The sequence below is a fragment of the Antechinus flavipes genome, chromosome 2, assembly GCF_016432865.1.
Source record: "Antechinus flavipes isolate AdamAnt ecotype Samford, QLD, Australia chromosome 2, AdamAnt_v2, whole genome shotgun sequence".
Lineage (NCBI taxonomy): Eukaryota > Metazoa > Chordata > Mammalia > Dasyuromorphia > Dasyuridae > Antechinus > Antechinus flavipes.
Genome location: NC_067399.1, coordinates 495734992 through 495751243, shown reverse-complemented (window position 1 = coordinate 495751243; position 16252 = coordinate 495734992). Strand labels below are relative to the sequence as shown.

General features: G+C 43.3%; 1 protein-coding gene across 1 annotated transcript in view; it reads left to right on the top strand.

Annotated features, from left to right (window-relative positions):
- Positions 1-15914, top strand: part of TGM6 (transglutaminase 6) — a 33344-nt gene extending 17430 nt beyond the window's left edge. The window contains exons 10-13 of the mRNA XM_051973771.1: positions 9643-9990; positions 12754-12908; positions 13867-14000; positions 15390-15914. Of these exons, the coding sequence (XP_051829731.1) occupies positions 9643-9990; positions 12754-12908; positions 13867-14000; positions 15390-15543 (791 nt within the window). The 3' untranslated portion in view covers positions 15544-15914. The remainder of the gene's footprint in view (positions 1-9642; positions 9991-12753; positions 12909-13866; positions 14001-15389) is intronic.
- Positions 15915-16252: the final 338 nt, after the last annotated feature.

Below are 16252 nucleotides of genomic sequence, written 5' to 3'. Positions count from 1 at the left end.
CAAAGGGAGACTGGATGTCCAATTTTCAGTGATATGCTTGAAGGCATGCTTGCTCTGGTACAGGGTGGACTAAAGGTGCCTTCTCAATGGGAGATTTTGTGCCGTTCAGGAAGTTAGAAGGTCCAGGTGGCAATGTCACCGACTTAGATCTGGGCTCTGCCAGATGAGCCAATGCAAGAAGTGGTGGAGAATATAACATAATAGGGGCCTCAGGGCAAGCTGGGATACAGACAGAGCAGGGACTCTGCAGGAGTGGAAAAGTCGAAGTTGACTGGGTTACCTAAGAAGAATTCAACACCAGGTAATGATGGAAGAGAAAGATGTGAGCTCGCCATGCTGGATTGGCACTGAGAACATTGAAGGCTAAGATGAGTGGCTGAGATAGCTCCTGGAAGAGTACATTGCATCAACATCAACAGAGATTCCCTAAGAAGAAGACAGTGGGGGTTGAAATGGGGGAAACACTGGGTTTTCCAAGCAATGGCAAAATGGCCCAGTCTGCCGGACCTTAAAGGGGTCCGAACAACCCTTAAAGGGTTAAGGTCTTGAGGTGATTATCAAAAGGAAGGGAAGGGAGAGGGGATGTCACCATAGCCAGAATGGGCACAAACTTACCTGATTCCTTTGATTCTTGGCTGCCAGTTCTTATCCCTAAATGTGGGGCTGGATGGCCAGTAATGAGTATTTGCCCAGTTCCTAATAACTTCTGAAAAAATAACATTTGTCATTTTTTAGTACTTTAAAATTTACAAAGCACTTCTGTATAGTACAGCCCTCTGAAGGGAATGGTATCATCAATCCCATTTTAGAGAGGAGGAAACTGAGGCTCAGAGAGAAGAAAACTTGCCCAAAGCTACAGAGCTATTAAGCCTGAGTCAGGCTCCCAACTACATTCCCTGACTACAAGCCCAAGATTTTTTCCAACTTCTCTTACCTTCAAAGGGAAGAAGACAGACATCAGTTTTCAAAGATTCTAACTCCTGAGGCACATTCATGTTTCTAGAATTAGCTGCAAGCTATGCCAAGTTTCAATTTAGTTTCTGACTCAGTCTTACAGTCATTTTTCTGGGGTAAATTAGTAGATGGGGAGAGAGGAAAGTTGAGATTACCAAAGAGAGCCATCTGTGACGCACCCGCCCCCCCCCCCCCCGCCCCTGGGGAAAAGACCCTGGGAAGGAAAGGAACCGCCAAAGATGAGGGACCAGCCCCTTCTGGGCTTTGGAGGCTTATCATGGAACCTTGGAGGGGGGAGATCAATCCCCTCAGTGAGTGATTCCTGCCTGACAATTGGACATCCCACCTCTATTTGGAGACCTTCAAGAAAAGGAAACTATGATTTTATGAGAGAAAGAAAGAACCATCCCCAGCCTCAGCTATCCAAGCTTTGTTGGTTAGGAAAATGGGAATTTGAAGGTGGATGCTAAAAGAAGGATGAACAAAGTTATTGTTATGCTAAATCTAATTATATGGAAGTGAATAACTTAATCTACCAATTATTGGGCTTTCATTAAGTGCCTACTTTTTTCCAGGTTTTGTACTAAGTGGGAGCAAAGGGTGGTAGTGGGGAAAGATAAAAAGTGAGAAACTGTTTTCTGTGCTTTCCAATGGCACTTCTGGCTATCTCTAACTGTTGGGAATTTCTTCCTTAGATCAAACCAAATGTTCTCTGCAACTTTCACCTCCCCATGCTAGTCTTATCCTCTGAGAGTGATCAAACAAAATCTAATTCCTCTTTCTCCCAGCCCCCCTGCTTCCCTACCCACCCCCAGCCCCAATCCCAGCCAGTCTGCTCTTCTCCAGTTCCTTCAGGAGACCCTCATATGGTCCTCAGTCCTCCCACCTTCCCTTAGACAAACTCTAATATCAACGATCCTCCTAAAATGTGAAGCCCCAGAACTCCATGCAATATACCAAGTAGGGTCTGAGCAAGGCAGAAGATGGCAACATCATCACTTTCTGTGCCCTGCATGCTGAACTCCGCATGTTGCCTCGAATCCTATTGATTTTTTAGCTCAACTATAGAGCTTCACATTGATCTAGTTAGATGTATGCTCCTCTAACTTTTTATCTCTCCCTGCCTTTCCCCCCAAAAAAAATCTCTCCCCCATCCTAGCACAAAGCCTGGAAAAAGTGGTTGTTCACTTGTGTCTTGGCTCTTTTCATGATCTCATTTGGAGTTTTCTTGGCAAAGAGAATGGAGTGGTTTACTGTTTCCTTCTCCAGCTCACTTTACATAGGAGGAAACTGAGGCAACAGAGTTAAATGACTTGTCCATAGTCACATAGCTAACGTCTGAGGCCAGAATTAGATTCAGGAAGATGAGTCTTCCTGACTCCGGGGTTGGAGCTCCATCCACTGCTCCATCTAGCTGCTCCTGTAGGGGAAAAAAAAGTAGGCACTTAATAACTTGCACCTTCCATCTAGCTAGATTTAGCATAACAAGAACTTTTTTTCATCATCTGCTCTTACCGGATCCACATTTTCCTAACCAACATCCAAAGCTTGAGAGCTTGGGGGTAAGGAGTAGCTCTTTCTTTCTATCAAAAAATCATGCAATTTCAGAACTGGAAGGGACCTCAGGAGCCATCTGATCCGGTCTCTATCTCCTCAAAGGGTCTCTGAGTGACCGCACACTATGGTCATCGGGCCCAATTCTTGCCTTCAGTGACAGGGGACCTGCCACCAGCCCGGCAGTCCAGCCCAATTCTGGAAGCTTCCAGTCTATTAGGAAGATGAACTAATATCAAGCCTTAACCTGCTTCTTTACAGCTTCTCCCTGCTTCTGCCTTCTGGGGCCAAACAGAACAAGATTATTTCTGCTTTTCTTTGTATTCTCAGAGCTTCACCCAAAGCTTGGCACATAAGCACCAAATAAATGTTTCGTTATTGATTTATTGACTTAAATATAATCCTTCTTCCAAGTGACAGCCCTTCAAATACTTAAAGGTAGCCACCATGTTCTCCCTAAATCTTCTCTTCTCCAGACTAAACATTCTCAGTTCCTTCAAATAATAATGGCTAACATTTATGTAGACCTTTGTGCTTTACATATATTATTTTATCTTTATAACAATTCTAGGAGCTAGATGCTATTATTTCCCTCATTTCACAGATGATGAAACTGAGGTAGACAGAGGCTGACTGGGTCCAAGGTCATACAGCAAATGTGTCTGAGGCAGGATTTGACCTTGGGCCTTTTTCATGACAACTCCAACACACTAGCCACATGAGTCAGTCATTTCCTCATTCCAACTCATTTTACATATGAAGAAACTGAGGCAAGCAAGGTTAAGTGACTGACCCAAGGTCACACAGCTAATAAGAGCCTGAGAGCAGTTTGAACTCAGAAAGAGGAGTCTTCTTAACTTCAGGTCCCTGGCAATCTATCCACTGAACCACCAAGCTGCCTGATCTGCCATTTGCTAACCTAGTCCAAAAAGTAAAAATAAGATTAATCTGATATGACCTATTCTTTGTGAAGCTATACTAGCTATATGTACTTTTTCCTTTTAAAATTAATTTTACAAGCACTTCCGTCCCCATTCCCCAATTTGAACAACTGAAAAAACAAATTCCCATAGTCCAGCAAAGCCAGTTCCCACACTGACCTCATCCCAAAACGCACATTTCATTCTGGTACATCTCTCCAGCAGAACATGTGTAGGTGGTGGGAGAGGGGATGATATGATTCATCTTTAGTCTTCTGGACTCATTATCTATCATTCTACTAATCAGAGTTCCAAAATCTTTCAAAGTGATTTTTCTCTTTAATGGTGTCATCAAATAACTTGTTCGGGTAGTTGTGCTCACTTTGCTCTAGATTGAGTCATAGAGGTCTTCCCACTTTTCTCTGAAATAGTCCATTTCATTATTTCTCATGGCACACTAATATTCCATTAGCGTGCAGCTGTTCCTCTCAAACACCTCTCATTTTCCAGTTTTGGACTACTATAAAAAGAGCTGCTATAAATATCTTTGTGCGTCTGGGACCTTTTCTTTGTTTTTGGCTCTCAATTTCTAGTAGAGATAGTTCACCTTTTCCTAACCTCTTTAATAATAGGTTTAATAATTGTTAATAATTAATTTAATGAATAACAATGTGTTTAATAATAGGTTCTAGCATTTTGTCAGAAATGAATGTCTTCCTCCCTGATTGGTGATGTATGGGTTTGATTCTCTTCCCATTTATCTTTCTCCAGTCCTTCAGAACCTCTGCCATTTTCCACAGTATTTTAAAAATCACTGACAGTGGTTAAGAATCACTTATGTCAGACTGTTGATTTTCTTTTTTCTGTTATTTGTTTTTTTAGTACTCAAAAGTATTGTTAATCTGGATCGGCGGAGGGCCAAGAGCATTCTCTTATCATCTCCTTCCTTACTTTGGGTACTAGCTCCCTATTATCTACTTCTATTTTTGGTTCTGGTTTTGTGCTTCAATCCAAAGGATATTCTTCTTGGCAGAGAAAACAAACTCGTAATAGTTAACATTCATTAAGCAGGTACTCTGTGCCAGGCACTGCACCCAGCACTTTATGATTATTATTTCAGGTGATTGTGACCATAACCCTGAGAAGTAGGTGCTATTATTATACGCATTTTATAGACGAGGAACTGAAGGAGACAAAGATTAATTGACTTACCCAGGGTTACACAGTTACAAATGCTTGAGGCTAGATTTGAATTCAGGTCTTCCTGACTCCAGTTTTGGCCCTCTATACACTGTACTCACCCAGCTCTGTAAAGCTCTGCTGTGTCTTGTTTGTGCCTATTTATATGCTTGTCTCCCATATTAGAAAGTAAGGTCCTCGAGGGCAGGAGCTGCTTTTGCCTTCTTTGAATACCGAGTTTACTTAGTATACTGTCTGGCACACAGCAAGCACTTAATAAATGCTTATTGATTGTTTTAAGACCAAATGGAAAGTACAAAATTGTTGAGTGACAAAGCCCAAAGGTATTCTAAGATAAGGGCCCCAGATGATGGACAGCTCTCTGGTCTAACTAGACTCTCTCTCTCTCCTCTCTCTCTCTTTCTTCTCTCTCCTTTTCTCCTCTCTTCTCTCCCTCTCTTTCTCTCTCTGTCTCTCTCTGTCTCTCTCTCTCTCTCTCTTTCGCTCTCTCTCTCTTTCTGTCTCTCTCTCTCTCCTCTCTCTCTCTCTCTCTTTCTCTCTGTCTCTCTCTGTGTGTCTCTCTATCTCTCTCTCACACTCTCTCTCTTTCTCTCTTCTCTCTCTGTCTCTTCTCTCTTTCTCTCCTTTCTCTGTCTCTCTCTCTCTTGCTCTCTCTCTTTCTCTTCTCTCTCTCTTTCTGTCTCTCTCTCTGTCTCTCTATCTCTCTCTCTCTCTCTCTCTTTCTCTCTGTCTCACTCTCTCTCTCTGTCTCTCTGTCTCTCTATCTCTCACACTCTCTCTCTTCTCTCTCTCTCTCTCTTTCTTTCTTCTCTCTCTGTCTCTCTCTGTCTCTCTCTCTTTCTCTCCTCTCTCTGTCTCTCTCTCTCTGTGTCTCTCTCTCCTCTCTCTCTCTTTCTCCCTCTCTCTTTCTTCTCTCTCCCTCTTTCCTTTCTCTCTTCTCTCCCTCTCTCTGTCTCCCTGTCTCTCTGTCTCTCTCCCTCTCTCTATCTCTCTGTCTCTCTCTGTCTCTCTCTCTCTGTCTCTCTCCTCCCTCCCCCTCTCCCCCTCCATTGTGAGGCAACAAAGAGCTTGGGAAAGAATACGAGACTTGGAGTCAGGAGACGTGGGTTTGGATTCCAGGTCTGAAACTAGATCTATGTCTGTGACTTGCCAATCACCGCCCATTTCTAAGGCACTCTCCTCATCTGTAAAACAGTAATAATCCTTACACCCCCTTCCTCACACAGTTTCATGAGGAAAACATTTTGTAAAGCCCTATAGAAATGAGCGTTATTTTATTTGCTGAGCTCGTGGGCCTGGTTCAGACATGAAGCCAGCTTGCTATCGCGAAGGAAGGAAATCTGGCTCATACTTTTCTTGGAACCCTGAGACCCACCCTCCAGATCTGGTCCTTTCGTTAGTCAGATAGATGGGTAGAAAATATAGGAAGGAAGCTCCAGGGTATAATGGAGAGAGTCAAAAAGATTTGACTTTAAACCCTGATCCAACTCTTTGCCTCAGTTTTGCTATCTGAAAAAACAGAGATAACAGCATCACCTTCCTCCCAAGATTGTTGTGAGGAATAAAGGCGATGATATATGTAGAGCACTTTGCCGCACTAGATAAGGCACAACATAAACATGCTGGGCCCATATGAGCCAAGCTCCATCGAGGCAGACTGAGTCACGGCTCACCCAGATTCTTTCCTATTACCGCCAAAGGAAGCTGTTTGAAGTCCCATCTCCAGACCACACATTATTAAACAGTCAGACATTTCCCCACCAAGCCTCATGGAAAGACCATCCCTTGCCACCCCCACCCTCAAATTTGGCTCCTGAACAACCGGTTTTGAAGGAAACAGGGCAGGCTGTGCTGGAGCCAGCTCGGTGCTGTCTATGTCTGGTGGGGACTGAGTCAGCACGTAGGCTATGTCAGCATCGGCTTTGGGGGGAAAACGCTTGGAACACAGTGATTTATGACAGCTGTGCCCTGGGGTGTTGGCAAGAAGAGGTGAGGTGGGGAAGGAGGGAACCTCAGAGGATGGGAGGGGAGGGAAGGAGAGCGGAACTTCAGAAACAAGTGGGTGTTGGCTCCATGGGGCTTTAGAGATTAGGTCTTCTGAGATGATAAGAGCTTGTTTTCCTTCCCTGTCTCCCAAAGTGACAGATTATCCCCCAAGCATATAAAATGGGAGAAGGTATGAAGCAATGCAAAGAGTTGGAGTCAGAAGACTGCCATTCAAATCTGGCTATCTGCTGATCCCAGCCGTGTGACGACATTAGGCAAAACCCTTAATTTCTCAAGTCCTCGGTTTCCCTTTCTGTGAAACTGGGGATTGAAGTAAATGGTCCCCAAGGCTCCCCTTAGCTGTAACCATTTGTGAACAAGTTGGCTCCAAGCTGTGACACGCTCCGTGATAACAGAGTCTGATGAAATCTCCAGTCAGCCACCTGGGTGGCCAGGTTGAAGGCAGGCTCAGTCACAGACAGAGAGGGGGATGATGAAGGCCTAGTCCCTGTGGCTTGCTCCCTCTCCTCAGTGACAGTGGCCCAGGATCACCACTTAGAACTGGGAAGGACTTTAGAGATGAATCTAGTCCCACTCACATGTAGAGGGCCACTTCAGCTTTTGGTACTTACAGTAGCTTGGCTCACCAACCTCCCCTTTCTATATACGATAGCAGAGACATACTTATTACTATATTGATAAGAAACCTGGTGACTGAAGCAAAATGCAAATTCAGCTCTATAATGGATCAAAGACACACCTTTGAACTTGGGGCCGGAAAAGCAGCCCATAATGGAGACTAAAGCATTTGGGAGAAAGGTGCTTGAAGACATTGGTAGGATAATTTTACTCTAATGTGTATCACAACTATTTACATCTCTATTGAAGCAGCCAAACTCTGGGCTTAATCATTTGCCTCTCAGTAGATTGAGTTTGTTAGAAAGGATACAGGAATATCAAAGAGTGTATTTTATACTGACTCTATAAGCATTAGAGGTATATATATATGTGTCTCTCTGATAAATGAATTTGAAGAGTTCATAATGAATTCTCTCCACCTGGTCCCTGAATCACACACCCTTATTTCACTGGAGGTGACTTCCAACATTCACACATGCTTTCCAGAGAGGAAATTGAAGCCCCAAAACATTCAATGATCTGCCCAGGGTCATACAGTAAGCAAGCAGTTAGAGTCATCAAAGTACAACCCCTCTCCACACATTCTGCTTCCTTGTGGTTATTGTGGGAAGAATAAAAAGGTGAGAAATCCATTTTCTCCACCCAGCCCCTACCCCATGCCCAGCACTAGCATGGAAGAAAGAAAGGATATGAGCCTCAAAAAGGCATCAAGGCTTGGTCCGATGGGCAGTTTCTTGGACTAAAGTCAGAAAACCTGAGTTCTACTTGAATTCTGACACTAACTTCTTGTATGACATTGGGCAAATCATTGAATCTCTTGTACCCCAGTTTTCCCATCAATAACATGAGGTTAATTTACAATTTTAATTTTATTTAAAACTTTAAAGTGCTCAATAAATGTGTCACTATTATTGATTAAAGGATCAAGAGAACAGAAGGGAAATCCCACTTCTGCAACTACCCAGACAAATTTCTCTCATTTGTAGATAACTGGGGAAAAGTTATCAATCAGCAAGTATATATTAAGTATCCACTATGTGCTGGACATTGGAAATATAGACTAAATGTTAAACTATCCCTGCCCTTGGGATTTTACATTCTAGAGGAAGGCAATGCACCCATATGAAATGAAATGTACGCAAAATATATGCAGAAGGAATAGATACAAGGTAATTGGGTGAGAAAAGCACTAAAACTGAGACAGAGAGGATCAGGAAAGCTTCCATGAAGAGAATAGAGATCAGGTTTAGCTTTGAAGGAAATTGGACATTTTAAGTGGCAGAGGGGAGGAGAAAGACTTCATTGCATGGCTAGCCTTTAAAAAGGCATGGAGACTGGAGAGGGGATGTTTTGTGTAGGGAATACCATGAAGGGCAATTTGGCTGGGCCAAAAACTGCCTAAATGAGAGTATAATAAGTTTGGATTGGAAGATTGCCACCAGGCTGTAAAACAGGGCTTTAAATGACAAACAGAAGGGTTTGTATTTGACGCTAAATTAATAGGAAGGCACTGGACTTTATTAAGTCAGAGAACAACATGGCTTAGGTAATTCACTTTGGCAGCCATGTGGAGGATAAATTGTAGATAGCAGTCTTAGCAAAAAGACCAATTAGGATACTATTGTAATAGTCCAGGAGAGAGTGATGGGAACCTTAACTAACGCAGGGTCACATGGAATGGAAAGGAGATGGATGTGAATAACAGCACGGGAAGAGAAATAATAAGACTTGACCACTTATTGGATTCATAGGGTAAGAAGAAGATGGCTCCAAGATTGAAAACTTTGATGACTAGAAAGGTACCTGCTCTTTAATGGAATTAAAGAAGTTCAGAAAAGGACTTTGGAGACAACATAAGCTCTGTTTCTAAGTCTGACGTGCCTGTAAGATGTCTAGTCAGTAAACTAGCATTTTAAGTGCTTGCCATGTATGAGGCTAATCTCTGGCCAATTCAGAACGTACTACAGAGGTTAGTGATGTGAGACTCTCAGAAGGGAAGCTAGGACTTCATCTAAAGAGCTGGAATCCACTACAGAGAGATAATCATTAAACCCACAGAAGTCGAGGAATCCCCTTTAGAAACTTTGTAGAGAAAGACAGTGTATGTTGGGGGGGATGGAGAAGAGGGGGATGAGTTTGGGTAAGGAGCTGTGGGATTTGGACAGAATCTGTCCTCTGAGAAAGAAGGAAGGGAGCATTAGGGGTCTGAGCTCCCAGCCATCACCCTGGCTCGCCCATGGCCTGACCTTTAGAAACTGGCCCAACAGGCTTAAGAGAGATTGTTCTGGGACAAGCTGCCTGTGAAGCCCCAGCTCTGGGGCCCATGGCATTCATTAATAATCAATAATCAATAATCATGGCATAATAATCATTCTCTTCTGACCCTCAGGATCCCGGAAGGAAAGGCAGGTGTACAGGAAAGCGGTGAGGAAGCTCTTTGGGGTGGAAGCCTCAGGGAGAAGAGATAGGATCCGGAGGGCCAGTGGCCGAGGCTGGGCCTCCTGGAGGGATGACGTTCTGGAGCCGGCCAAGAAGCCCAACATCACGGGCAAGTTCAAGCTTCTGGAGCCCCCCGTCATCGGCCAGAACATCAAGCTGGCCATCTGTCTCACCAACCTCACCTCCCGCCTCCAGAGGGTCAAGGTGAATCTGAGCGCAGCCACCATCCTCTACACACGGAGACCAGTGGCCGAGATCCTGCACGAGTCCCACTCAGTTAAATTAGAGCCCGAAGAAGGTAACCTCCTTCTCCTAGAAGGGCAGATCTGGGGGATGGGCTCGGCACTCGGGGCTCTGCCTGGAGAGCTCAGTGGGAAAATCTCCTTGTGGTGAGTGAGGGGATGAGGGGGGCGGGAGAAGAAGGAACAATGTGGGCCAGAAGTTCCTGCTCAGACCACTCAGTAATGGATTCATTTGGATTAAATAATAGAGGACTGGGAAGGCTTCCTGGAAGAGTCAAGGCTCGGTCCAAGCCTTGGCTGAAGGAAAGATTCAAATGAGCAGAGAGAGAATGGATTATTTCCTTAGAGGCCCATAAGTTCAGACCGGGAAGAGACTTCGTTAGAGGCATCTAGTCCAACTCCTTCGTTTAGAGCTGGGGAAACTGAGATGCCCCAAAAGTTCTGTGACTTGTTCATGACCACTCAGACAGAGGCAGGATTTGAATCCTGGTCCTCTGACTTCACAGCCATCACTCTTTCCATCCCAATCCTCCTGTAAGGGCAGGAACTCTATCTTACAGTTAAATCTAGACAGGACAGGTTTGACACTCAATAGGTAATTCCTTTGAATTCAGCAAACATATATAAAGTTCCTGCTAGATACAGAAGCATTAATTGTTTACCACACTAAGTACTATGTTAAATCTTAGGGGTGCAAAAAAAAAGACAGAAACAATTCTTGCCTTTAAAAAGTTTCCATGGGAGATGATTAAGAAAAATTTCCTAAAGAAGGTAATTTTAAAGAATTAATGGGAATAATAGGCAAAGCTGTTGCATATTTGGAGTGAGGGTGGGAAGTGAGGAAGAAGATGGGAAGAGGAATACAGATAATTTAAGATGAGCAAAGATAAAGTATGGGATGGGGAATGGCCTTTACCGAAGTCCACTCAGAGGTGAGTAACTGGTGACTGATAATAATACAAATTATTATTACATAATTTTGGTAGCTTTCATTTCTTTGGCTTTAAATTTTTTCCTATGGTCATGTGCAAATACTATTATCCCATATAAGAAATCTGAGTCTCAGGGAAGTTAGTTAGGGAACTTGCCCACAGGTGCACAACTAGAAAGTGCTTGCTTGACTCTCCAGTTCTCTTCCTCCCACAGTTTGTGTGGTCAGCTCCTCTAATGACTGGAACTTCTATGGGCTCTGCAAAGAATGTCTCTGTTCTCTCTTTACAAGTCTCATGATACAGGGAAAGAGCACTGGGTTGGACTCAGAATATCTCGGTCCAAATCCCAAACTCTGTGACTTACTAGCTGTGACTACAAAGGGTACCACCATCCTCCCGGGCCCAGGCTCACCACCAAGACGCCCTCCTTGCTTCCTCACTGTCGATCACCCTCCATATCCAATCAGTTGCCAAGTCCTGTGGATTCTACCTTAATAAAAACTTTCATAAATGCCCTTCTGTCCTCTGCCACCGCCCTCACCTGGTGCACCTCGTTACCCCACACCTAGACCACACAATAGCTGCTGGGGGGAGGGGGGAGAACCACCTTTTTTGAGCAGTCCCTCCTGCATGATCTTCTCAAAGCCATTTGACCATGTCACCGTCCACTCAGTCAACTCCAGTGTCTCCCTTTCTATACAACCTTGTTTTGTTTTTAAAACTCTTTGGAACCCAGTGCTTCCCTCCCGTTCTTGTTAAACCTTACACACCAGCACGAGCTCTTCAGACAAGTGACTCGGGTTGCCCTTCTATTCCTTAGTAAGACCCTCCATCTCCTCACTGGCTGTCCCCCAGGCCTGGAGTGCTCACCCTCCTTGTCTCAGCTTCCTTCAAGTCCCAGATGAAATCTCAGTTCCTATAGGAAAGTCTTCCCAATCCTTCATTCTTGGGTCTTCCCTTCCCTTCCTTATCATCCTATCTATATCTGGTTTGAATGTGGTTTGTTTTCATATTGTCCCCTGCATTAAACTAGGAGCCCCTTGAGAGCTGGAACTGTCTTTTACCTTTCTTTTATATTAAGAAATAAGTGTTCCAGCAGAGTGTCTGGCACATACTAAGAACCTATAAATGTATATTGATCGACTTGACTGTGATTTTATGAAACTCGCCTCTGGGTCTCAGTTTCTCCATCTGTTAAATGATAGGGTTGAACTATATGATCTCTACACATGAGCTTTGATCCTACGAAAGGGTTTATGCATCAGCCAGTGTTTTTTAGTCAGGGAGACAAGATGGTGCAGTAGGAAGATCATTGGCTCTGAATTCAGAGGATCTGAGTTCAGATCCTGCCCTGACTGCTCACTCTTTGAATCATTTAGGATCTGTTTTGAATCCCGACTCTGTCACTTACTACCTAGATGACCATGGGCAAGTAATTTAGCCTCTCTAAACTTCAATTTCCTGCTCTGTAAAAAATGAAGGGATTAGACTAGAACCAGAAGGATCTTCCTAGCTTTTGATTCTATAATTCTATAAATATAGAGCTAGAAGAGACTTCAGAGGACATGTACTTGAACCCCTTCCATTTTGCAGATGAATACAATGAGGTCTGAGGAGATTGCAACCTAACAAAGTCACACAGGTAATAAGTAACAAATCTGGGATTCAACATAGATTGTAAGTCTCACATTAATGAATGACCTTAGCAAGATTTGAACTCAAGTCTCCTGGATCCAGTGGATAGAGTGCTGGGCCTGGAATCAGGAAGATCTGAGTTCAGATTTGGCCTCAGACACTCACTAACTGTGTAACCCTGGACCCTGGACAAGTTGCCTCAGTTTTCCCATTTATAAAACAAGCTGGCTCCAACTCCAATTTCTCTTTCAGAAAAGAGGATCCCAGTGGAGATCTCATACTCAGAGTACAAAAAAGACTTGACAGATGACAAGAAGATCCTGGTGGCTGCCATGTGCCTGGTCTCTAAGGGGGAGAAGCTCCTGATAGAGAAGGACATCACTCTGGAAGACTTCATTGCCATTAAGGTCAAACTCGCCCAAGGGACCAGTTGGCTCCAAAAAGAGCCTTGGGTTTGGGGGGTGAAGGCAGTGGTGGTAAAGGGACAACAACAATTTACTGAAGGCCTGTTATATGTCCAGCATTGTGCTAAGTGCTGAAGATATAAAGAAGGGCAAAGGAAAGTCCTTGCCCTCGAGGAGTTTACAGTCTAATAGGGGAGGCTACATGCAAACAATGTACGAATAAAATCTGGGCAGGATAAATTAAAGATAATCTCAGAGGGGAGGCACTGAGATTAAAGGGAATTAGAAAGTGAGATTTTAACTGAGACTAGAAGGAGGCCAAGGAAGCCAGATAGTGGAGTCAAGGAGAGAGAGAATCCCAGGCACTGGGGACAGCCAGTGAAAATGCCCAGAGGAAAAACTTGTTTGGGGAACAGTGGGACCAGTATCCCTGAACCAAAAGGTGTGTGAAAGGCAGTAAGGTATAAGAAGACTGAAATGGCAGGAAGGGGTCAGTCTTTGAAAGCTTTGTAATTTATAAGGCAAACAAAGAATTTTATATTTGATCCTGGAAACGCTAGGGAGTCACTAGAATTTACTGAATAGGGAGATGACATAGTCAGGCTTATATTTTTAAAAGATCACTTTGGGGACAAGTAGATGGCGAAGTGAATAGAGTATGGCTCTAGAGTCAGAAGGACCTGAGTTCAAATTCAACCCCAGCTACTTACTAATTGTGTGACTATAGACAAGTCACTTACCTCAACTACCTCCCCCACCAAAAAATCCATTTGACAGTTGAATGGTGGATGGACTAGGCTGGGGAGAGACCTTTAACGGTTCCTTCCTTCTTCCTCTGTCTTGCTGTGATTCCATGGAGAGCCCCTTTCATGCCTCCAAACTTTGTCCAGGATGAGGATGTCCAAGAAGGACCTGGGGTCAGCGGCTCAGAAGCCAATCTGCTGTGCTGTTCCCTCTCCAGATGCTGAGTCCTGCCGTGGTAGGGGAAGCTCTTGCCGTGGAGGTCACGATCGCCAATCCCCTGTCTGAGCGAGTAGAGGACTGCCTGCTGATCATGGAGGGCAGTGGGCTCCTCAGGGAGCAGCTCAACATCGAGTAAGTAGAGGAGGTGGGAGGGGAGAGGAGAGAGCAGCAGGGAGCCAGACCCTGCAGCAAGGCTACCTGCCTGGGGCATTTCCCAGGGCCTGGCTGGGAGGTGGCTCAGGGGCCAGGGAGTAGAACAGTCTGGTGAGGCAGAAGAAGTCCAAGAAACACAACCAAAGGGTACAATTTTTTCCTAAGCTGTAATTTTTTTGCAACATAATTTTATTGAAAATATTTGAGTATAATAGTAGAGGAAATAACGGGAAATTCATTTTGTAACAGTGACCTGATCAACACAAGTACCACAAACAATACAATTCTTGGACATTAACAATAGCTAATAAGGAAAGATATGGTATAAATACTTATTGATATGACAATTTTGGAGACAGCAACTTTGATATGATGATCATTTCCTAGTCATATTACTTGGAAAGGGCCATGTAAAATTAGTAGTGGTGCAGCCTTATACAAGCATTGTTCAAGCATCTATGAGCCTTAGTTTTCCCCTCTGGAAAACTTGTGGGGAGGTTCAGAGGGGGTGATGTATATTAAACTAGAATTGTGATATGGTAGAAAGAAGAATTTAGTGACTTGGGATTAAATCTGGTCTCAGACACTCATTAGTTCTCTGTACCTCATTTTCTATATCTATAAAATGGGAACAAATGATTCACCTCCTAATTCACAGGGTTGTTGTGAGGATAAGCATAATGCGCTCTTAATGTGCTCTTTCTAAGGTTCCTTCCAGCTCTATATCCATTAATCCTAAAGTAATAAAAATACTTAAAAGTTATAGTATACTGTAATATAAAACACAATAATATAAATTAATATTAAAATTTATTTGTTTATATTATATATAAATTTATATGTAAATATTGAATAATATCAATAAAACAAAATAATATTAAAATACTAAAGTTGTAAAAACAGTCTGCGAATAATGAAATGCTATGCAACTGAGCTATTGTTATTACAGCCGGTGAAGGTTATAGCAGCTTAGTGGGAGGAAGGGAGTAAAAATTTGTGGACAGGGAAAATCAGTAAAGACTTTTTGGAGGAGGTAAGACTTAGTTGGGCTTTGAAGAATGGGATGGATTTAGACAGGTGGAGAAGAGAAGGCAGGATATTCCAGGCATGGGAACTACATAAGCAAAAACATGGAGGAAAGAAAGAACCTGACGCATGGAAGGCATTGAGGAGATAGGGTTAATATAGGAGAGGAGGGAAGAGAGAGTTAAATTGGAACCAGGTGATGGAGAGTTATCAAACACCAGGCAGGGAAGTTTGGACTTGGTCCTGTAGGCCAGCAGGGAGGTTTTAATTACAAAGGAATTTGTACTGTTTATTCCCAGAGACCAGAGTAGGCTGACCCCCATTCTTTCTTCTTGGTTCTAGTGTGCCAGCCCTGGAGCCCCAAGAGAGGGCTAGAGTCCAGTTCGAGATCACACCATACAAAAGTGGAAACAGACAGCTGCAGGTGGATCTTATCAGCACCCACTTCCCCAATATCAAAGGCTTCCTCATCATCCATGTGGCCACCACGAAGTGAGAGGGCTGGTGAGGATTTGGGAAAGCAGTGATGGCAGACACAAATAGAGTCCACCACCTTCTTCTAGTTCCAAGAACTCAATTATTGAAGGACCTGAGTTCTAAACCAAGCCAAGCCTCCAACTTATCATGTGGCCTCCTTAAAGAAACATGATGGTCTGAAGGTACAGAAGGAGACATGTTTTCAGACATGGCCAATGCAGGAATTTGTTTTGCTTGACTACACATATTTGTTATGAGTTTTCTCTTATTTGTTTTTTGGGGGTATTTTTTCCAAGGGGGAAAGGTAGGAGGGAGAGGGAATCATTTTTTTGTGAATTGAAAATTAAATTTAAAAACCTATATAAATAATAACAATTAGCATTTATGTCATGCTTTAAGGTTTGAAAAGTATTTTGTTAATCTTCACAACAATCCTATGAAGTAAGCTACTTTTATTACATTCACTTTACAAATGAGGAAACTAAGTCACATAGCGGTTAACCCATGCCCAGGATCACACAGCTAGTGTCAGTGGCAGGATTGGAAATTAGGTCTTCCTGATTGCAAGTCCTATACACTGCCATCTTTTTTTTTAAATAAACTTTTAAAAGTGACATATAAAATTGTGTGGCCTTGGGCAAATTTCTTCGCCCACTCCTGATTTCAGATTCTTTTGAGGTAAAAGGAGGTTACACCCTAAGATCCCATTCATTTCTTATATTTTATAG